At 45.2% G+C, this 24678-nt stretch overlaps 1 protein-coding gene across 15 annotated transcripts in view; it reads left to right on the forward strand.

Moving 5' to 3' along the window:
• The window catches only part of LOC311132774 (polyadenylate-binding protein-interacting protein 2B-like), a 29666-nt gene extending 15158 nt beyond the window's left edge, over positions 1-14508 (forward strand). For 3 of the 15 annotated variants that reach the window (XM_084166080.1, XM_084166087.1, XM_084166086.1), the window contains exon 4: positions 5892-8848. In XM_084166080.1, the coding sequence (XP_084022206.1) occupies positions 5892-6317 (426 nt within the window). In that variant the 3' untranslated portion in view covers positions 6318-8848. Of the gene's footprint in view, positions 1-304; positions 1838-5891; positions 8849-12498 lie in introns of those variants that run through there. The other 12 variants (XM_084166090.1, XM_084166084.1, XM_084166082.1 and 9 more) reach the window with 7 other exon arrangements.
• Positions 14509-24678: the final 10170 nt, after the last annotated feature.

Below are 24678 nucleotides of genomic sequence, written 5' to 3' on the forward strand. Positions count from 1 at the left end.
TAGCCTGTTTCTATCGTAGTATTTTATTAAAGCATGTTCAACAATGTTGTTTCTGTTTGCTGCATTTCAATAAATTGACATTTACATTTGAGTCATTTAGCAGACGCTCTTATCCAGAGCGACTTACAGTTAGTGAGTGCATACATTTTTCATACTGGCCCCCCGTGGGAATCGAACCTACAACCCTGGCGTTGCAAGCGCCATGCTCTACCAACTGAGCTACAGGAAGCCTCTATCGACACTGAGTGTACAAAACATTAGGAACACCTTGTTAATATTGAGTTGCACCCCCTTTTGCCCCCAGAACAGCCTCAACTTGGACGGGGCATGGACTCTACAAGGCGTTCCACAGGGATACTGACCCATGTTGACTCCAATGCTTCCCACAGTTGTCAAGTTGGCTGGATGTAGTTTGGGTGGTGTACCATTCTTGATACACACGGGAAACTGTTGTGTGGAAAAACCCAGCAGCATTGCAGTTCTTGAAACACTCAAACCGGTGCGCATGACACCTTCTACCATACCCCGTTCAAAGGCACTTAAATATTTTCTTGCCCATTCACCCTCTGAATGGCACACGTGCAATCCATGTCTCAATTGTGTTGTGGCTTAAAAATCCCTCTTTAACCTGTCTCCTCCCCTTCATCTACATCAGTGTTTCCCAAACTTGGTCCTCTGGACCCCAAGTGGTGCAGGTTTTTGTTTTTTGCCCTAGCACTACACAGTTGATTCAAATGAACTAATTATCACATTGGGGTCCCGAGGACTGAGTTTGGGAAATACTGATTGAAGTGGATTTAACAAGTGACATCAATAATGGATCATAGCTTTCACCTGGTCAGTCTGTCATTGAAAAAGACGGTGTTCCTAATGTTTTGTACACTCAGTGTATAGGCTAGCATACTGCATTTTGATCAGTTATGGGAAAAAAATATGTCATGCTGGAAAAATTTCTGGTAAAAGGCCGACATTTGGATGTTTCATGACTATAGAAATGGAAACATTGTGATTTTAGAGACACAAAGTAAGTAACAATAGCTTATGATTAAAAGGTGAGGCTATACTGGGTTCTCACTGACATTATCATTATACACATAATTCCAATTCTATCAGTCACAATTATCAGCTTGGGTAGTGACATCAGTGAGCAGGCATTCAGAGTGAGAAGAGATGCATGGTTAGGCATACCAACAGAAAACATCTGAAAACCAAAATTATGAAATTCGGACCACAGAAATCCAATCTTTATATAAAATGTCTGCCTTTAAACCTATATTTTAAGTCTAAATCAATTTAATATAGGACATTTCAAAATCCATTTGGCCTATGTCGTTTAATTTAGTTTAATTATGATACGGAAAATGTAGGCTATTTCAAAAGAACAGAATACCATATTTTGAGTTGACCTTACCAGCTATTATACTAAAGATCTAGCCGATGTTCAACTTTTAAGGCAAGGGCATCTTTTAAAACCATTTTGATACTCACCTCATGTCTTGATAATATGATTGAGAATGTAGTCCATTTTTGTTTTGAAATCAGTATTTGTCAATCTCTCCCATTGTTCCCATTTTCAAAAAATATGCATGAGACCATAACATTGGAACATTGAAATAAAATGTATTACAAGGAAATAAAGCTTTTTAGCTTTTGAAGCTGATTAAAAAATGCTATAGGCCTACATTTTTTGCCTGTATAGTTGGACTATCCTTTTCGTAATGTATGATACATCAAAACATTCTAGAATAACATTGCGTGGTATCATAACCGCTGTTCACTTTACTGTCATTCTGGAGAATAAAAAAATCTGAATCAGCTGGTTATTGTTGAAACAGGGTTCAAGTTCATTGTCTAATTTCACAGATAAATGCTTATTATATTGAAATGCAAACAACACTGCCATTAATACAAGGAACGTAAAGTGTTTTATCTCACACGATTCTGGACAAGTACATTTATTTTGGGAATGTATTGTTACATTCCCATGACGCCCAAAATACTGTTCTCGTTTTAGGTCATACTTAAATGTAAAATAATAGGCACACAAACTGCTGCTAAAGAAGAATGACTAGGCCCAGTTGATTATCTTTGAAACGATCCTCTTTGAACTGCCGGGTCTGAGTAAAAGTGTTGGATGGATGGCTTCGAATAGTCCAGCAATTGAATTGCAAGTTGTTCATATGCTAATAATCCAAATAGTCTGCTTAAAAAGATCTTGCACTGCTACCCTCAGCATTCATTATTCTTAGAGGAGGTCAGAACAAGCAATGCAACCTGAATTTATCCTCTGTGCTTGGAAAGAATATAGTGGTGCATGAAGGCGAACACCTACAGACGGGAACGACAGACACGACCAAAAGTATTTGGACACCTGCTCGTCGAAAATCTCATTCCAAAGTCATGGCCGTTTAATATGGAGTTAGTCTCCCCTTTGCTGCTATAACAGCCTCCACTCTTCTGGGAAGGCTTTCCACTAGAACATTGCTGTGGGGACTTGCTTCCATTCAGAGCATTAGGGAGGTCGGGCACTGATTGTGGGCGGTTAGGCCTGGCTCGCAGTCGGCGTTCCAATTCATCCCAAAGGTGTTCGATGGTGTTGAAGTCAGTCAAGTTCTTCCACACCGATCTCGACAAACCATTTCTGTATGGACCTTGCTTTGTGCACGGGGGAAACCAAGATGGCGCCGGAGGGGATGGCTGCCGTTTTATGGACTCTTAACCAACCCTGCTATTTTGTGTTTTTTTTCGCATTGTTTGTAACTTATTTTGTACATAACTTTGCTGCTACCGTCTCTTATGACCGAAAAGAGTTTATGGACATCAGAATAGCGATTATTCACCTTGAACTGGACAAATAATTTTTCTTTAATGAGTCTGACGAGATCGATTTGCTCCAGACACCCGACAGTGCCCTCATTCCCATCATTCGCAGTAGAAAGAAAATGATATTGCGGAAGGAGATCGGGGTGCTTGGTAAGGAGCTGGCAACGAGTGGCTAATCTGGCTTTGACCTCGATACTATTGGCCAACTTACAACCGCTTGATAATAAAGTGGACGAACTACAGGCACGAATATCCTACCAACGGGACATTAAAAACTGTAATATCTTATGTTTCACCAAGTCGTGGCTGAACGAAGACAAAACCTATCACTAAGCTAAGGACCCTGGGACTAAACTCCTCCCTCTGCAACTGGATCCTGGACTTCCTGACGGGCCGCCCCCAGGTGGTAAGGGTAGGTAACAACACATCCGCCATGTTGATCCTCAACACGGGGGCCCCTCAGGGGTGCGTGCTCAGTCCCCTCCTGTACTCCCTGTTCACTCATGACTGCATGGCCAGGCACGACTCCAACACCATCATTAAGTTTGCCGATGACACAACAGTGGTAGGCCTGATCACCGACAATGACGAGACAGTCTATAGGGAGGAGGTCAGAGACCAGGCCGTGTGGTACCAGGACAACAACCTATCCCTCAACGTGATCAAGACAAAGGAGATGATTGTGGACTACAGGAAAAAGAAGAGGACCGAGCACGCCCCCATTCTCATCTACTGGGCTGTAGTGGAGTAGGTTTAGAGCTTCAAGTTCCTTGGTGTCCACATCACCAACAAACTAACATGGTCCAAGCATACCAAGACAGTCGTGAGGAGGGCACGACAAAACCTATTCCTCCTAAGGAGACTGAAAAGATTTGGCATGGGTCCTCAGATCCTCAAAAGGTTCTACAGCTGCACAATCGAGAGCATCCTGGCTGGTTGCATCACTTCCTGGTATGGCAACTGCTCGGCCTCCGAACGCAAGGCACTACCAAGGGTAGTGCGTACGGCCCAGTACATCACTGGGGCCAAGCTTCCTGCCATCCAGGACCTCTATACTAGGCGGTGTCAGAGGAAGGCCCTAAAAATTGTCGAAGACTCCAGCCACCCTAGTCATAGACTGTTCTCTCTGCTACCGCACGGCAAGCGGTACCGGAGCGCCATGTCTAGGTCCAAGAGGCTTATAAACAGCTTCTACCCCCAATCCATAAGATTCCTGAACATCTAATGAAGTGGCTACCCAGATTATTTGCATTGCTGCAACTCTCTGTTTATTATCTATGCATAGTCACTTTAATAACTCTACCTACATGTACATATTACCTCAACAACCGGTGCCCCCACACATTGACTCGGTACCCCCTGTATATAGCCTCGCTATTGTTATTTTTACTGCTGCTCTTTTAATTATTTGTTGCTTTTATTTTGTATTTTATATTGTGTGTGTATGTATGTATGTATGTGTGTATGTATGTGTGTGTATATATATATATATATATCTATATATATCTATATTACACACAGTGAGGGAAAAAAGTATTTGATCCCCTGCTGATTTTGTACGTTTGCCCACTGATAAAGACATGATCAGTCTATAATTTTAATGGTAGGTTTATTTGAACAGTGAGAGACAGAATAACATAATGTCAAAAATGTTATAAATTGATTTGCATTTTAATGAGGGAAATAAGTATTTGACCCCTCTGCAAAACATTTATTTAGTACTTGGTGGCAAAACCCTTGTTGGCAATCACAGAGGTCAGACATTTCTTGTAGTTGGCCACCAGGTTTGCACACATCTCAGGAGGGATTTTGTCCCACTCCTCTTTGTAGATCTTCTCCAAGTCATTAAGGTTTCGAGGCTGACGTTTGGCAACTCGAACCTTCAGCTCCCTCCACAGATTTTCTATGGGATTAAGGTCTGGAGACTGGCTAGGCCACTCCAGGACCTTAATGTGCTTCTTCTTGAGCCACTCCTTTGTTGCCTTGGCCGTGTGTTTTGGGTCATTGTCATGCTGGAATACCCATCCACGACCCATTTTCAATGCCCTGGCTGAGGGAAGGATGTTCTCACCCAAGATTTGACGGTACATGTCCCGTCCATCGTCCCTTTGATGCGGTGAAGTTGTCCTGTCCCCTTAGCAGAAAAACACCCCCAAAGCATAATGTTTCCACCTCCATGTTTGACGGTGGGGATGGTGTTCTTGGGGTCATAGGCAGCATTCCTCCTCCTCCAAACACGGCGAGTTGAGTTGATGCCAAAGAGCTCGATTTTGGTCTCATCTGACCACAACACTTTCACCCAGTTCTCCTCTGAATCATTCAGATGTTCATTGGCAAACTTCAGACGGGCCTGTATATGTGCTTTCTTGAGCAGGGGGACCTTGCGGGCGCTGCAGGATTTCAGTCCTTCACGGCGTAGTGTGTTGCCAATTGTTTTCTTGGTGACTCTGGTCCCAGCTGCCTTGAGATCATTGACAAGATCCTCCCGTGTAGTTCTGGGCTGATTCCTCACCGTTCTCATGATCATTGCAACTCCACGAGGTGAGATCTTGCATGGAGCCCCAGGCCGAGGGAGATTGACAGTTATTTTGTGTTTCTTCCATTTGCGAATAATCACACCAACTGTTGTCACCTTCTCACCAAGCTGCTTGGCGATGGTCTTGTAGCTCATTCCAGCCTTGTGTAGGTCTACAATCTTGTCCCTGACATCCTTGGAGAGCTCTTTGGTCTTGGCCATGGTGGAGAGTTTGGAATCTGATTGATTGATTGCTTCTGTGGACAGGTGTCTTTTTTATACAGGTAACAAGCTGAGATTAGGAGCACTCCCTTTAAGAGTGTGCTCCTAATCTCAGCTCGTTACCTGTATAGAAGACACCTGTGAGCAAGAAATCTTCCTGATTGAGAGGGGGTCAAATATTTATTTCCCTTATTAAAATGCAAATCAATTTATAACATTTTTAACATGCGTTTTTCTGGATTTTTTTGTTGTTATTCTGTCTCTCACTGTTGAAATAAACCTACCATTATCTGGAGAACACAACCATATTCCGAACAATGCTTGGATTCAGATCCGAAAGGTGATAAATGGCCTGAAGGAGAGAAGCCTGGAGACCCAGGAAGAAACCAACCAAGTTGTGGACCGTGGTACACATGGATGGCCTGCGTCTATTTGGGGAGAAATGCCCTCTCTGAAAAACATGAAGTTGGTGCAGACACACCGACAAAAGAACTACCTGGCATGGCCCCTCTACCTACATCCCTCTCCGAACTCGTCCTCCCTGACAGCTACAACGGAGAGCTGTTCCTCCAGCATGACAGTGGACCCGGGCCAGACAGAATTCTCATCTTCACAACCACATATGCAACTTGGAGTCCCTGTGCAACTCTTAAGTACAGGTTTGCAGATGGAACATTCAAGACAACCGCTCCTTTGTTTAGCCAGTTGTACACCATTCACGGGTTGCAGGAGGGGAACATGGTTCCAACAGTCTTGATGTTGCTGCCCAATAAGACTGAGGTATGTATCAACAATTGCTTTTGACGTTTTATTGAAGTGTTAAAAAAAGTCAATTTTAAGCAACTAAATGTAGGCCTAAACTTGCAGTCTAACATGATATATTTTCTATTTTTAGGGAACATACGCTCGTGCGTATGCGGTGCTGAAAAGCCTGAGGCCCGACCTGAAACTCCATCATGACTGACTTTGAGCCAGCTGCTTTTAAAGCCTTTACGAAGGTGTTTTCCATCAGACCCACAACCGGGGTTGCTTCTTTCAAATGAAACAGGCCATTTGGCGAAAAGTACAAACACTTCCCAAAGTGCGACAAATGTTACCTCAACAACACCTACAACGCCCAAGAGATCAGGAAGCTTGGCGCACTCGTCCCACCGGCTGATGTAGGCTTCGACGACCTGCTGGATACCCGGTTCTTCCAGCGACTGGAACGTCAACTGGAGGAGCTCCTGACATACAGTACTTTCAGGCAACATGGGTTGGGGAGATGTTCGGAAGCATTTAAAGAAAGCCAATGTCTTGTTTAACATAATGGCTTAATTATTATTATTATTGATGACCGAATGCGAAAGGCCAATAACATGGTTGCTAATCTTTTTATTAATGTTTTTAGAATGATGTAACTACTACGATGCTGTCCTGCAAGACTTGGCGAAGACTAACAACGGAGAGGAGTGGCATCACATTTTCGATGCTACCCCACCATTTGGAAGTTCATTGATGCATTGGAACGACAGCAGCAAAGAGGTGAAACGAGAATGGAGCAGCGACTTGCTGGCGTTTCACCGCCATGGCAAAGACCACAAGCAACAGAAGGATCTTAAGTCCCTGGTTGAGAAGTACACAGCTCAGCGGCTGGAGTCTTACCTGAAGAGCGTTGCATACACTTTCAAGTTGCAGTTGCGAATACTCCAAAATCCATCTGAGAAAAATGAGCACCTAACCTACTTGGACACTTCTTCATGACACTTATACATTTTAACCCTTTCAATTACTCCAAAATCCTTATAAGACCCTGAACACAAAGCACGTTCTTAGACGATTTGTTTATTAACTTGTTTTTATGGTACTGCATTGTCATACAGCCTACTTTAATTTGTTGTATTTGTTTGGTTATTTGAAATGAAAGTTTTAGGCTTACTTATTTTTGCCCCATTTTCAGTATTTTGCTCAACTTATTTGTTTAAATAAATGTTTTATAGTGAATGGTTGGTGTTAATGGATGGTATGAAAATGAAATAAAAGGAAAATACATGCGTTAAAAGGAAAATACATTTGTAGAAACAAGATATAGTATAGTCTGTTTTTAGCCTTCAGCATTTATATAACCATTTGAATTAATTTATATACAATATTATTTTAGGCCATATTTGAACCGATTTCTGTAGGCTCTATATACAATATCTGCCCATATGAACAAATGTATACTGAGCAAAAATATAAACGCAACATTTTCAAAGATTTTACTGAGTTAAAGTTCATATAAGGAAATCGGTAAAATAAATTCATTAGGCCCTAATCTATGGATTTCCCATAACTGGGAATACAAATATGCATCTTTTGGTCACAGATACCTTAAAAAAGTTGGGGCGTGGATCAGAAAACCAGTCAGTATCTGGTGTGACCACCATTTGCCTCATGCAGCGCGACATCTCCTTAGAGTTGATCAGGCTGTTGATAGTGGAATGTTGTCCCACTCCTCTCTCTGGAACACGCTGTCGTACATCCAGAGCATCCCAAACATGCGCAGTGGGTGACATGTCTGGTGAGTATGCAGGCCCTAGAAGAACTGGGACATTTTCAGCTTCCAGGAATTGTGTACAGATCCTTGCGACATGGGGCAATGCATTATCATGCTGAAACGTGAGGTGATGGCGGCGGATGAATGGCACGACAATGGGTCTCAGGAACTCGTCACGGTATCTCTGTGCATTCAAATTGCCATCAATGAAATGCAATTGTGTTCGTTGTCCGTAGTTTATGCCTGCCCATATCATAATCTCACCGCCACCAAGGGGCACTCTGTTCACAACGTTGACATCAGCAAACCGTTCTCCCACATGACACCATACACATGAAGCCTGTTGGACATACTGCCAAATTCTCTAAAATGAAGTTGGGATGCGGCTTATGGTAGAGAAATTAACATTCAATTGTCTGGCAACAGCTCTGGTGGACATTCCTGCAGTCAGCATTCCAATTGCACGCTCCCTGAAAACTTGAGACCTTTGTGGTATTGTGTGACAAAACTGCACATTTAGTGGCCTTTTATTGTTCCCAGCACATGGTGCACCTGTGTAATGATCATGATGTTTATTCAGCTTCTTGATATGCTACACCTGTCAGGTGGATGAATTATTTTGGCAAAGGAGAAATGCTCACTAACAGGGATGTAAACAGATTTGTGCACAAAAGTAGAGAAATAAGCTTTTTGTGCATTTGTAACATTTCTGGGATCTTTTATTTCAGCTCATAAAACATGGGACCAACACTTTACATGTTGCGTTTATATTTTTGTTCAGTGTACACTACTGGTCAAAAGTTTTAGAACACCTACTCATTCAAGGGTTTTTCTTTGTTTATACTATTTTCTACATTGTAGAATAATAGTGAAGATATCAAAACTATGAAATGGCACATATGGATTAATGTAGTAACCAAAACAGTGTTAAACAAATCTAAATATATTTTATATTTGAGATTCTTCAAATAGCCACCCTTTGCCTTGATGACAGCTTTGTACACTCTTGGCATTCTCTCAACCAGTTTCACCTGGAATGCTTTTCCGACAGTCTTGAAGGAGTTCCCACATATGCTGAGCACTTGTTGGGTGCTTTTCCTTCACTCTGCGGTCCGACTCATCCCGAACCATCTCAATTGGGTTGAGGTCGGGGGATTTTGGAGACCAGGTCATCTGATGCAGCACTCCATCACTCTCCTTCTTGGTAAAATAGCCCTTACACAGCCTGGAGGTGTGTTGGGTCTTTGTCCTGTTGAAAAACAAATGATAGTCCCACGAAGCCCAAACCAGTTAAGATGGCGTATTGCTGCAGAACGCAGTGGTAGCCATGCTGGTTAAGTGTGCCTTGAATTCTAAATAAATCACAGACAGTGTCACCAGCAATGCACCCCCACACCATAACACCTCCTCCTCCATACTTTACGGTGGGAAATACACATGCAGAGATCATCCGTTCAACCACACCGTGTCTCACAAAGACACGGCGGTTGGAACCAAAACTCTCCAATTTGGACTCCAGACCAAAGGACAATGCTCGTGTTTCTTGGCCCAAGCAAGTCTCTTCTTCTTATTGGTGTCCTTTAGTAGTGGTTTATTTGCAGCAATTCGACCATGCAGGCCTGATTCACACAGTCTCCTCTGAACAGTTGATGTTGAGATGTGTCTGTTACTTGAACTCTGTGAAGCATTTATTTGAGCTGCAATTTCTGAGGCTGGTAACTCTAATGAACTTATCCTCTGCAGCAGAGGTAACTCTGGGTCTTCCATTCCTGTGGCGGTCCTCATGAGAGCCAGTTTCATCATAGAGCTTGATGGTTTTTGCGACTGCACTTGAAGAAACTTTCAAAGTCCTTGACATTTTCCGTATTGACTGACCTTCATGTCTTAAAGTAACGATGGACTGTTGTTTCTCTTTGCTTATTTGAACTTTTCTTGCCATAATATGGACTTGATCTTTTACCAAATAGGGCTATCTTCTGTATACCCCCCCAACTTTGTCACAACACAACTGATTGGCTCAAACACATTAAGAAGGAAAGACATTTCACAAATTCACTTTTAAGAAGGCACACCTGTTAATTGAAATTCATTCCAGTTGACTACCTCATGAAGCTGGTTGAGAGAGTGCCAAGAGTGTGCAAAGCTGTCATCAAGGCAAAGGGTGGCTATTTGAAGAATCACAAATATAAAATATATTTTGATTTCTTCAACACTTTTTTGGTTACTACATGTTTCCATATGTGTTATTTCATAGTTTTGATTTCTTCACTATTTTTCTACAATGTAGAAAGTAGTAAAAATAAAGAAAAACCCTTGAATGAGTAGGTGTTCTAAAACTTTTGACCGGTAGTGTATATACAGTGGGGAGAACAAGTATTTGATACACTGCCGATTTTGCAGGTTTTCCAACTTACAAAGCATGTAGAGGTCTGTAATTTTGATCATAGGTACACTTCAACTGTGAGAGACGGAATCTAAAACAAAAATCCAGAAAATCACATTTGTATCATTTTTAAGTAATTAATTTGCATTTATTGAATGACATACGTATTTGATCACCTACCAACCAGTAAGGATTCCGGCTCTCACAGACAATTAATTAGTTTTTCTTTAAGAAGCCCTCCTGTTCTCCACTCATTACCTGTATTAACTGCACCTGTTTGAACTCATTACCTGTATAAAAGACACCTGTCCACACACTCAATCAAACAGACTCCAACCTCTCTACAATGGCCAAGACCAGAGAGCTGTGTAAGGACATCAGGGATAAAATTGTAGACCTGCACAAGGCTGGGATGGGCTACAGGACAATAGGCAAGCAGCTTGGTGAGAAGGCAACAACTGTTGGCGCAATTATTAGAAAATTGAAGAAGTTCAAGATGACGGTCAATCATCCTCGGTCTGGGGCTCCATGCAAGATCTCACCTCGTGGGGCATCAATGATCATGAGGAAGGTGAGGGATCAGCCCAGAGTGAGGGACTACGCCGTCATGGATTAAAGTCCTGCAGCGCACGCAAGGTCCCCCTGCTCAAACCAGCGCATGTCCAGGCCCGTCTGAAGTTTGCCAATGACCATCTGGATGATCCAGAGGAGGAATGGGAGAAGGTCATGTGGTCTGATGAGACAAAAATAGAGCTTTTTGGTCTAAACTCCACTCGCCGTGTTTGGAGGAAGAAGAAGGATGAGTACAACCCCAAGAACACCATCCCAACCGTGAAGCATGGAGGTGGAAACATTCTTTGGGGATGCTTTTCTGCAAAGGGGACAGGACGACTGCAGCGTATGGAGGGGTGGATGGATGGGGCCATGTATCGCGAGATCTTGGCCAACAACCTCCTTCCCTCAGTAAGAGCATTGAAGATGGGTCGTGGCTGGGTCTTCCAGCATGACAACGACCCGAAACACACAGCCAAGGCAACTAAGGAGTGGCTCCGTAAGAAGCATCTCAAGGTCCTGGAATGGCCTAGCCAGTCTCCAGACCTGAACCCAATAGAAAATATTTGGAGGGAGCTGAAAGTCCGTATTGCCCAGCGACAGCCCCGAAACCTGAAGGATCTGGAGAAGGTCTGTGTGGAGGAGTGGGCCAAAATCTATGCTGCAGTATGTGCAAACCTGGTCAAGACCTACAGGAAACGTATGATCTTTGTAACTGCAAACAAAGGTTTCTGTACCAAATATTAAGTTCTGCTTTTCTGATGTATCAAATACTTATGTCATGCAATAAAACGCAAATTAATAACTTACAAATCATACAATGTGATCTTCTGGATTTTTGTTTTAGATTCCGTCTCTCACAGTTGAAGTGTACCTATGATAAAAATGACAGACCTCTACTTGCTTTGTAAGTAGGAAAACCTGCAAAATCGTCAGTGTATCAAATACTTGTTCTCTCCACTGTACAATATTTGTAGTCATACGTGATTTAATGAAAAGCAGTTAACATACCTGCCCATATGAATGAATGTAGGCCAATAGTCTGGCTATACAATATTTATAGCGATACATGATTTCATGAAAAGCAGTAAACATACACATTGTTTCACATTCTTTAATAACAGACCCATAAACACAATCATGCAATAGGCTACAGCTCGCTTCACAGTTTCCCCGGGAAACTCGAGGTATTGTAGCCTCACGCAAACGAAAGAGAAGCGGAGGAAGGAGTTTGCTTTTGCTGCGGTGTTCACTGTAAAATATGTGTTGCTGTGATGCTTCTACATGGAACACACACACTTTAGGGAAAAACCATTCACAAACACCATATTCTGTACAACAATGGACAGCAATCTTGTGGTTGTATAATGTAAATTAGTTTGTACAATTTGAGAGTTCTCACACTTTCCTCTCTCTCTCCTTAATCCCTCCATCACTCCACTCCTCCATCCGTCAATCTCCTCACCCCTCCATCTCTCTCTGCAGAGGAAAAGCAACTTGAACCCCGATGCAAAGGAGTTCGTTCCGGGAGTGAAATACTAGGAGACTCCCTCACCCCCAGGGAGCCCAAACACTCACGCTCACATAACCTTGCAGAGACTCTGGCGGCCTCGACCGCAACACACACACACACACACACACAGGTCCAGGGTGTGTAGGTAGAAACCTGTAGGGGGGGACCTATTTTCTTGAAGCTTTTTATTTGATGTGTTTCAACTTGTAAACTAAGGGACATGGTCGGTGTATCAGCATCAACAGAGCCCTATAGAGGGCGCTGCTGCTGCATTGACACACACTTGTGTCCCAAATGGGACCCTATTCCCTATGTGGTGCACTACTTTTGACCAGGGCCCTACCATTGTGGGCCCTGGTCTAAAGTAGTGCACTCCATAAGAAAAAGGGTGCTTTTTCGGACGCACAGAAAGGTGTACATATACAGAGAAATTGCAAACTCTTGAGATTTTCTGACTTTTCATGGTTGCCATGTTGGCACCTAAAAGTTCCATGCTAATACAACAAGCGAATTGCAAATGACCCCCTGTTCCACCATATAGTGCACTACCTAGTAAAAATAGGGTGCCATTTTGAGATCTGCATTTATACGTTTCATGGCGGCCTTGTTGGCGCCAGAATGTTCAACAATGTTACCATTCTAATTGGAATCCAACTAAGAATGTAATTATTGATAACGAACGACGACTGGTGCCAACATGGACGACAGTTGGCCGTTCTAGAACTCTGTATCTATGTACCTCTGGTCACAATATGACATAATTACTCTTCTGTCTCATTTCCCCTTATGACATCATCATTCATACTCGCTCTGTGTAGAGCTGTTTTTATTTCTCATGGGCCTGGTTCCAAATCAATTACTCATCTCTCCTATTCCCTACACCCTTTAAACTCAACTCTTGACCTCGAAGCCAGTTCCACTGCATTTTGTCATATTTCCCTCTAATCAGGGACTGATTTAGAACTGGGACACCAGGTGAGTGCAATTAATTATCAGGTAGAACAAAAACCAGCAGGCTCCGACCCTCGTAGGGTAAGAGTTGAATACCCCTGCCCTACACCATTGTTCACTACCCCCTTGTGGGTGAAAAGGTTGAAGTTATATTCCCCATAGGCTGTGTTTACACAGGCAGCCCAATTCCTGATATTGTTTTCTAGTAATTGGTCTTTTGACCAATCACATCAGATATTTTTCAGAGCTGATCTGATTGGTCAGAAGACCAATTAGTGAAAAAAATATCAGAATTGGGCTGCCTGTGTAAACGCAGCCATATCGTCCTACTTTTAACCAGAACCTGGAGTCCTGGTCAAAAGTAGTACTATACAGGGTATCATTTGAGGTGTCACGTGATGGGGTGCATGGGTTAGGGTATTGGTGTTTGGTTTGTAACTAGGCCGTTCTCTGGCATGCGTTTCAAATGGCACCCTATTCCCTTATAGTGCACTACTTTTGACCTGGGCTCTGGTCAAAAGTAATGCACTAAATAGGGAATAGGGTGCCATTTGGGACATTACCTCTCTATCTCAGTACTGAAAGAATGGAAGCAGCATGTTGAACTCTGTTGGATCAATAATGTTGATCAACACATCAGGTTTATCTGTTAAAATCAATCTCCTCTTTTGTTTTTTGAGGAGCAAGGTGTTTTGTGTCTCTTGGGTTGCCGTAGCCTGTGGTGAAAACGGGAATGGATGTGTGTCCCAAATGGAACCCTATGCCCTTATATAGTGCCCTACTGTTAACCAGGGCCCATAGTGCTCCCTATGAGCTCTCAAAAGGGGGGACTCTAAAACTGAATGGGGACTTGAGTTCGGGTTGACCAACCACAGGCCACGTGCACCCTGGGTCAACCAATAGGAATTGTCCGCCAGGTGGATTTACATGAAAATAATTGTGATTTTCAGTTGAAAAAGTCCTGATGACCCAAAGTATGAATTTCATTACAAAAAGGAGGAAAAATATATGAATAAACATTTTAAACTGTCTGGTGGTTGTTAATTTTTTTGGGGTCAAATTGTTAAATCAGCGATTTGATAAACGTCCTTATTTTACCTCAAGGAAAGGATGGAGGTAAAGAAAATGGGAAAGGAGGGCCATTCAAATCAAATCAATTTGTATTTGTCACATACACGTGTTTAGCAGATGTTATAGCGGGTGTAGCGAAATGCTTGTGCTTCTAGCTCCGACAGTGCAGTAATATCTAACAATTTCACAACATATACCCAATACACACAAAAAGTAATAATAATAATAATAATAATATGCCATTTAGCAGACGCTTTTATCCAAAGCGACTTACAGTCGTGCGTGCATACATTTTTGTGTATGTAAGGAATGGGATTTAAGAATATATACATATATGGACAAGCAATGACAGAGCGGCATGGACTAAGATACAGAAGGATATTATCGAATAGAATGCAGTGTATACATATGAGATGAGTAGTGCAAGATATGTAAACATTATTAAAGTGACTATTGTTCCATTTCTTAAAGTGGCCAGTGATTTCAATAGGCAGCAGCAGCCTCTAATGTGCTAGTGATGGCTATTTAACAGTCTGATGGCCTTGAGATAGAAGCTGTTTTTCATTATCTCGGTCCCAGCTTTGATGCACCTGTACTGACCTCGCCTTCTGGATGATAGCGGGGTGAACAGGCAGTGGCTCGGGTGGTTGATGTCCTTGATGATCTTTTTGGCCTTCCTGTGACACCGGGTGCTGTATGTGTCTTGGAGGGCGGGTAGTTTGCCCCCGGTAATGCGTTCGGCAGACCGCACCACCCTCTGGAGAGCCCTGCGGTTGTGGGCGGTGCAGTTGCCGTACCAGGCGGTGATACAGCCCGACAGGATGCTCTCAATTGTGCATCTGTAAAAGTTTGTGAGGGTTTTAGGTGATAAGCCAGCTCTGTTGTGCCTTCTTCACCACACTGTCTGCGTGGGTGGACCATTTCAGTTTGTCGGTGATGTGTATGCCAAGGAACTTGAAGCTTTCCACCTTCTCCACTGCGGTCCCGTCTATGTTGATAGGGGGGTGCACCCTCTGCTGTTTCCTGAAGTCCACGATCATCTCCTTTGTTTTGTTGATGTTGATTGAGAGGTTATTTTCCTGGCACCACACTCCCAGAGCCCTCACCTCCTCCCTGTAGGTGGTCTCGTCATTGTTGGTAATCAAGCCTACTACTGTTGTGTCGTCTGCAAACTTGATGATTGAGTTGGAGGCGTGCTTGGCCACGCAGTCATGGGTGAACAGGGAGTACAGGAGGGGGCTGAGCACGCACCCTTGTGGGGCCCCAGTGTTGAGGATCAGCGAAGTGGAGATGTTGTTTCCTACCTTCACCACCTGGGGCCGGCCCGTCAGGAAGTCCAGGACCCAGTTGCACAGGGCGAGGTTCAGACCCAGGGCCTCGAGCCTAATGATGAGCTTGGAGGGTACTATGGTGTTGAATGCTGAGCTATAGTCAATGAACAGCATTCTTACACTGCTCAAAAAAATAAAGGGAACACTCAAATAACACATCCTAGATCTGAATGAATGAAATAATCTTATTAAATACTTTTTTCTTTACATAGTTGAATGTGCTGACAACAAAATCACACAAAAATTATCAATGGAAATCAAATGTATCAACCCATGGAGGTCTGGATTTGGAGTCCCCCTCAAAATTAAAGTGGAAAACCACACTACAGGCTGATCCAACTTTGATGTAATGTCCTTAAAACAAGTCAAAATGAGGCTAAGTAGTGTGTGTGGCCTCCACGTGCCTGTATGACCTCCCTACAACGCCTGGGCATGCTCCTGATGAGGTGGCGGATGGTCTCCTGAGGGATCTCCTCCCAGACCTGGACTAAAGCATCCACCAACTCCTGGACAGTCTGTGGTGCAACGTGGCGTTGGTGGATGGAGCGAGACATGATGTCCCAGATGTACTCAATTGGATTCAGGTCTGGGGAACGGGCGGGCCAGTCCATAGCATCAATGCCTTCCTCTTGCAGGAACTGCTGACACACTCCAGCCACATGAGGTCTAGAATTGTCTTGCTTTAGGAGGAACCCAGGGCCAACCGCACCAGCATATGGTCTCACAAGGGGTCTGAGGATCTCATCTCGGTACCTAATGGCAGTCAGGCTACCTCTGGCGAGCACATGGAGGGCTGTGCGGCCCCCCAAAGAAATGCCACCCCACACCATGACTGACCCACCGCCAAACCGGTCATGCTGGAGGATGTTGCAGGCAGCAGAACGTTCTCCATGCCGTCTCCAGACTCTGTCACGTCTGTCACTTGTGCTCAGTGTGAACCTGCTTTCATCTGTGAAGAGCACAGGGCGCCAGTGGCGAATTTGCCAATCTTGGTGTTCTCTGGCAAATGCCAAACGTCCTGCACGGTGTTGGGCTGTAAGCACAACCCCCACCTGTGGACGTCGGGCCCTCATACCACCCTCATGGAGTCTGTTTCTGACCGTTTGAGCAGACACATGCACATTTGTGGCCTGCTGGAGGTCATTTTGCAGGACTCTGGCAGTGCTCCTCCTGCTCCTCCTTGCACAAAGGCGGAGGTAGCAGTCCTGCTGCTGGGTTGTTGCCCTCCTACGGCCTCCTCCACGTCTCCTGATGTACTGGCCTGTCTCCTGGTAGCGCCTCCATGCTCTGGACACTACGCTGACAGACACAGCAAACCTTCTTGCCACAGCTCGCATTGATGTGCCATCCTGGATGTGCTGCACTACCTGAGCCACTTGTGTGGGTTGTAGACTCCGTCTCATGCTACCACTAGAGTGAAAGCACCACCAGCATTCAAAAGTGACCAAAACATCAGCCAGGAAGCATAGGAACTGAGAAGTGGTCTGTGGTCACCAGCTGCAAAACCAGTCCTTTATTGGGGGTGTCTTGCTAATTGCCTATAATTTCCACCTGTTGTCTATTCCATTTGCACAACAGCATGTGAAATGTATTGTCAATCAGTGTTGCTTCCTAAGTGGACAGTTTGATTTCACAGAAGTGTGATTGACTTGGAGTTACATTGTGTTGTTTAAGTGTTCCCTTTTTTTTTTGAGCAGTGTACATAGGTATTCCTCTTGTCCAGATGGGATAGGGCAGTGTGCAGTGTGATGGCAATTGCATCATCTGTGGATCTATTGGGGTGGTAAGCAAATTGAATATGATCCTTGACTAGTCTCTCAAAGCACTTCATGATGACAGAGGTGAGTGCTACAGGGCGATAGTCATTTAGTTCAGTTACCTTTGCTTTCTTGGGTACAGGAACAATGGTGGCCCTCTTGAAGCATGTGGGAACAGCAGACTGGGAAAGGGAGAGATTGAATATGTCCATGAACACACCAGCCAGCTGGTCTGCGCATGCTCTGAGGACGCGGCTAGGGATGCTGTCTGGGCTGGCAGCCTTGCGGGGGTTAACATGCTTAAATGTCTTAATCACGTCGGCCATGGAGAAGGAGAGGCCACAGTCCTTGGTAGTGGGCCTCGTCAGTGGCACTGTGTTATCCTCAAAGCGGGCGAAGAAGGTGTTTAGCTTGTCTGGAAGCGAGACGTCGGTGTCGGCGACGTGGCTGGTTTTCTTTTTGTAGTCCGTGATTGTCTGTAGACCCTGCCACATACGTCTCGTGTCTGAGCCGTTGAATTCCAAGACATTTAAATGCTTCCCCTTAAACCACTTGAGTGTTGCTTTAGCATTATGCTTAGGGTCATTGTCCTGCTGGAAGGTGATCTCCGTCCCAGTCTCAAATCTCTGGAAGACTGAAACAGGTTCAATTCCTTCAATTCTGACCAGTTTCCCAGTCCCTGCCGATTAAAAATATCCCCACAGCATGATGCTGCCACCACCCTGCTTCACTGGATGGTGTTCTCGGGGTGATGAGAGGTGTTGGGTTTGCGCCAGACATAGTGTTTTCCTTATTGGCCAAAATGCTCAATTTTAGTCTCATCTGACTAGAGTACCTTCTTCCATATGTTTGGGGAGTCTCCCACATGCCTTTTGGCGACCACCAAACGTGTTTGCTTATTTTTTTCTTTAAGCAATGGCTTTTTTCTGGCCACTCTTCTGTAAAGCCCAGCTCTGTGGAGTGTACGGCTTAAAGTGGTCCTATGGACAGATACTCCAATCTCCGCTGTGGAGCTTTGCAGCTCCTTCAGGGTTATCTTTGGTCTCTTTGTTGCCTCTGATTAATGCCGTCCTTGCCTGGTCCGTGAGTTTTGGTGGGCGGCCCTCTCTTGGCAGGTTTGTTGTGGTGCCATATTCTTTCAATAAAAAAAAAATGGATTTAATGGTGCTCCGTGGGATGTTCAAAGTTTCAGATATTTTTTTATAACCCAAACCTGATCTGTACTTCTCCACAACTTTGTCCCTGACCTGTCTGGAGAGCTCCTTGGTCTTCATGGTGCCGCTTGCTTGGTGGTGCCCCTTGCTTAGTGGTGTTGCGGACTCTGGGGCCTTTCAGAACAGGTGCATATATACTGAGATCATGTGACAGATCATGTGACACTTAGATTGCACACAGGTGGACTTTATTTAACGAATTATGTGACTTCTGAAGGTAATTGGTTGCACCAGATCTTATTTAGGGGCTTCATAGCAAAGGGGGTGAATACATATGCACGCACCACTTTTCCGTTATTTATTTTTTAGAATTCTTTGAAACAAGTTATTTTTTTCATTTCACTTCACCAATTTGATTTATTTTGTGTATGTCCATTACATGAAATCCAAATAAATATCAATTTAAATTACAGGTTGTAATGCCAAGGGGAATTAATACTTGGGCGGCAGGTAGCTTAGTGGGTAAGAGCGTTGTGCCAGTAACCGAAAGGTCGCTGGTTCTAATCCCCGAGCCGACTAGGTGAAAAATCTGTCGATGTGCCCTTGAGCAAGGCACTTAACCCTAATTGCTCCTGTAAGTCGCTCTGGATAAGAGCGTCTGCTAAATGACAAAAAAATAAAATAAATAAATAAAATTTGCAAGGCACTGTATAAGAGGCTGCTCTGTTCTACATCATCACTGCCAATATTACATCATTGGATACATGGACCTTCCTTCTACAACCTACTCAAAGATAATTGAGAGGTTTTGGAGTTATTATTCCAAAAGTTTATGGAGAAATGTATTGTTGAACAGCCCTGATTTTATTTTATTTTATGCAGAATAAGGAAGTGCGGTGTTTATTGAAATAATGCATGTATATCTTCAGCAAAATTGTTAATTTAACTGTTTATTTGTGATAATTTGCAATAGAAAAAACTGGTTGAGATAAAAAAAATATATAGATTCAACTTGAAAGATGATGAAGATAAAGTTAAATATGATGATGGTGGCTAGTCAGCGACTGTTATACTGGTAGTACTCCGGGCAGGTCTTGGGGCGGGACATGAGCGTCTGGTGAAGAAGAGGATGAATAAGAAAAACTGATGGGCTGCACCTGAAAAGGCACCTTATTCGCTACATAGTGCACAAAAAATTTATTGAGTCAATAAGTATTCAACCCCTATGATAATGCAAGCCTAAATAAGTTGTGCTTAACATAAGCTGTTGCATGGACTCACTGTTGTGTGCAATAATAGTGTTTAACATGATTTTTTTTCCCTCATCTCTGAACCCCACACATACAATTATCTGTAAGGTCCCTCAGTCGATCAATGAATTTCAAACAGATTCAACCACAAAGACCAGGGAGGTTTTCCCATGTCTCGAAAAAGGACACCTATTGGTAAGCAGATGGTGTACACTTTAGATGGTGTATCAATACACCCAGTCACTACAAAGATACGTGTCCATCCGAACTCAGTTGCCGGAAGGAAACTGCTCATGGATTTCACCATGAAGCCAATAGTGTCTTTAAAACAGTTACAGATAGGGGAAAATGTACAATGGATCAGCAACATTGTAGTTATTCCACAATACCAAACTAATTGACAGAGTGAAAAGATGGAAGCTTGTACAGAATACAAATATTCCAAAACATGCATCCTGTTTGCAACAAGGCACTAAAGTAATACTACAAAAAATGTGGCAAAGCAATTAACTGTTTCCTAAATACAAAGTGTTATATTTGGGGCCAGTGGCGATTTTAGAATGTAAATCTTGGTGGGGCAAACTCCTAAACAATACATTAATTGCACTATAACGGTGACAAACAGTGCCCACAAACTGTTAGGGCCTACATAAAGCTGTCCCAACAGCAGAGTCTCAACAGCAGTCCCAACACCTTACCACTGCTACACCTGGCTATCAGCGGAGCCTTGTCTGGCAGCGAAACAGTTCATTCAGCCTAATTTACTGCCTTTAAAAAAAACATAGCTGATATGGCTGACTTGCTTAAACAAATGTGGTTTCTACTGACAATTGAAATGTACAAACTATGGAATAAGGGGACGATGAGCAGATAAGAGGCAATCCGTAATTTTGATTAAGACATTAATGAGCGAGCTAGGACGGACGCAGTCAATATAACTATTTGTTCAACACTTTTGAAATGTACAGCGACATAATTCAGCCGTTCTTACAGTATTCTACCAGTACATCAAGTCAGAACCGTAGGATAAATAAAGGGGGCATATTGTCATGAGCCTCTCACTCCACCGGGTTACCACCTTATTTTCTTCCACTCTGCTCACCACTCTCTCTACTCAGCCTAACTAGCTCCACCTGTCCCTGCTCTGCTCTGCTCTAATTACTCTGCCAGCTGCGCTGCATTACCCACTACCTCTCCCAGTATTTAAGGCCCTGTCTTTCAGCTCTCCGGTGTCAGATCGTCTGCAAAGCTCACACCCGGAACCTGTTTGCTCGCGCTTCTGGCTCACCCTGGTTTTGTGACCCCGGACCTGCCTGATTTTTGGATACTCGTCTGCCCCAGGAGATCCAGACCTGCTTCTGCCATTACGACTCCTGACTACTCTTCAATCCCGGTAACTCTGACCAGCCTTCTGCCTTGCTACTACGTATTTTGGATTTCCCTTGAACTGTACTGCTGCCTTGTTTCATTCCGCCCTGTTGTGTCTGTGTCTCCCCCCCCCCAGGACTTCTGGACCACCCACCACCGGCTTCATAGGACGCATCGCTGCCACTGGGGGGGGCACAGACCCAGCACATTGGACGGGATCCCTGTTACCCCTGGAGCCTTCATTCACTCCCTACTTCCCTTTTCCCTTAAGTTTAATAAACTTTCTGGTGTGACGCAATTGTGGTCCTCTGGTCGTCTGTCTGAACCGTGACAGTACGATCTGACCATTATGGACTCAGCGCACACTTTCCCCGACATGGAAACCGATGAGCATGAGCAGCAGTTCCAGCAGCAGCAACAACAACTCGCCATGATCATTCAACTCCTCACCAACCTGACCCCAGCCAGTCTGCCCACCAGCCCTGCCCCCGAGTTACCTGCCCCGGTCATTGCAGCCGCTGCTCCGGAACCCAAGATTGGAAACCCCGAGCGGTTCAACGGCGATTCAACCCAGGTCCGGCCATTCCTGACTAGCTGCCGACTTCAGTTCTCCTTGCAGCCAAGGACCTTCGCCACGGAGGGGGCTAAAGTTGGGTATGCCATCACTCACCTGACGGGCCGAGCTCGACTCTGGGGAACAGCAGAGTTCGAACGTCAAACCCCCGCATGTGCAACCTTCGACCTGTTTGCTGAGGAGATGCTGAAGGTGTTTGACCTGGATTCACCAACCGCAGAGGCGTCTCGTGAACTGTTCAGTATTCGACAAGGCAGACGTACAGTCGCAGACCATTCCATCGACTTCCGAACCCTGGCTAGACGAAGTTCTTGGAACACACCATCGTTGGTGGACGCGTTCTTCCATAGTTTGGCTGACTATATCAAGGACGAGTTGGTCTCCCATGAACTGCCTTCCACTCTTGATGAAGCCATCGCACTAACTGTCAGGATCGACAGAAGGATACAGACCCGTCGTCGTGAGAGGGGGCGCCAAGGTCCACCTACTACCGGCATTCGGAGAGATCCGACTGGGCTCCTGTCATCTACTGCCACTCACCCAGGTCAGCTTGATCAGTCTGAGCCTATGGAGATTGGGCGAGCCTCTCTCACTCCTGCAGAGCGCCAGCGACGCTTCACCTCAAACCTCTGCCTCTATTGTGGAGGTGATGGACATCGTGTGGTAACCTGCCCTTTAAAGGGCCGAAGCTCACCGGGCATAGGGGGAGTCCGGTTGAGTTCAATGACCATCCAGTCCTCCGACCGCAAACCCCTGCTGCAAGTTCACCTCCGCCTCTCTGACTCAACTCACACCCTGGCTGCTCTGGTGGATTCTGGCGCCGAAGCCAACATAATGGACATCAAGCTGGCACGCCAACTGGGACTGGAGAACCTCCGTTTGACACCTCCTATTCCTGCCCGGGCACTGGACGGACACTTACTCGGATCGGTCACTCATGTCACGGCCCCGGTCTCGATGGGTCTGTCCGGAAACCATCAAGAAACTATCCAGTTTCACCTGCTCCCCTCTCCAGGCCAACCCCTCATCCTGGGTTACCCATGGCTCCGCCGGCACAACCCTCAGCTCGACTGGGTGACCGGGGTGATCAGGGAGTGGGGAGAGGACTGCCACCGAACCTGCCTGCTTGCTGCCGCACTACCCCCTCGGCCAGTACCTACTAACTCCGCTCCTGACCTCTCCAATGTCCCAGAATGCTACCATGGTCTCAGAGAGGTGTTTGACAAAGCAAGAGCCACATCTCTGCCCCCTCACCGACCGTACGACTGTGCCATCGACCTCCTCCCTGGAACAGCCCCTCCAAAGGGTCGTCTTTATTCGTTGTCTGCTCCTGAAAGAAAGTCCATGGAGGACTACATCAATGGCTCTCTGTCCGCAGGATTAATCCGTTCATCTTCATCTCCTGCTGGTGCTGGCTTCTTCTTTGTGGGGAAGAAGGACGGATCTCTTCGCCCCTGCATCGACTACAGGGGACTCAACGACATCACAGTGAAAAACCGTTACCCTCTGCCTCTGCTCACCTCTGCTTTTGAGTTGCTCCAGGGAGCCACTGTTTTTACCAAGTTGGATCTCAGAAACGCTTACCACCTAGTGCGGATCCGGGAGGGAGATGAATGGAAAACCGCATTCAATACACCAACAGGCCACTACGAGTATCTGGTTATGCCTTTTGGCCTCACCAATGCTCCTGCTGTGTTCCAGGCTCTAGTGAATGATGTACTGCGGGACATGTTAAACAAGTTTGTCTTCGTTTACCTGGATGACATCTTAATCTACTCCAGAAACCTGTCTGAACACACCCGCCATGTCCAGCAAGTCCTTCATCGTCTTCTGGAGAATTCCCTCTACGCCAAGGCAGAGAAATGTGAGTTTCACGTCAAGACAGTGGCCTTCCTGGGGTACATAGTGGCAGAGGGAAGTATCCAAATGGATCCTGCCAAAGTATCAGCAGTCACTTCATGGCCAGTTCCGGAGAACAGAAAGAAGCTGCAACAGTTTCTGGGGTTTGCTAACTTCTATAGAAAGTTTATCCGGAACTACAGTACCGTTGCTGCCCCTCTCACTGCTCTAACCAGCACCAAGCAACCCTTCACCTGGACCCCAGCAGCCGACAAAGCCTTCAGTACCCTCAAGGTGAGGTTCACCTCCGCTCCCATCCTCCAGATGCCTGATGTGGACCGGCAATTCATTGTGGAGGTGGACGCCTCGGATGTGGGAGTTGGTGCTGTGATTTCTCAGTGGGCTGCGGAGGATAGGAAGCTCCATCCCTGTGCCTTTTTCTCACGTCGGTTGTCCCCCTCTGAGTGCAATTACGACATAGGGAACCGTGAGCTGCTGGCTGTGAAGCTTGCCTTGGAGGAGTGGCGTCACTGGCTGGAGGGGTCCACCATTCCATTTCTCGTTTGGACCGATCATAAGAACTTGGAGTACATCCGCACGGCCAAACGGTTGAACTCCAGGCAGTCCCGCTGGGCCCTGTTCTTCACCAGGTTTAATTTCACTCTGTCATACCGGCCTGGATCACGCAACACCAAGCCAGACGCCCTCTCCCGTCAATTCCAGAAGGATGACACCCCCTCCAAGGACCCTGTGTCGATTCTGCCAAGTCCCTGCATCGTTGCAGCTCTGACCTGGGCTGTTGAGGAACAGGTGCTGGAGGCTCTCCGTAACCAGCCAGGTCCCAGCACTTGCCCAGC

The sequence above is a fragment of the Coregonus lavaretus genome, assembly GCF_964263955.1.
Source record: "Coregonus lavaretus genome assembly, chromosome: 7".
NCBI lineage: Eukaryota > Metazoa > Chordata > Actinopteri > Salmoniformes > Salmonidae > Coregonus > Coregonus lavaretus.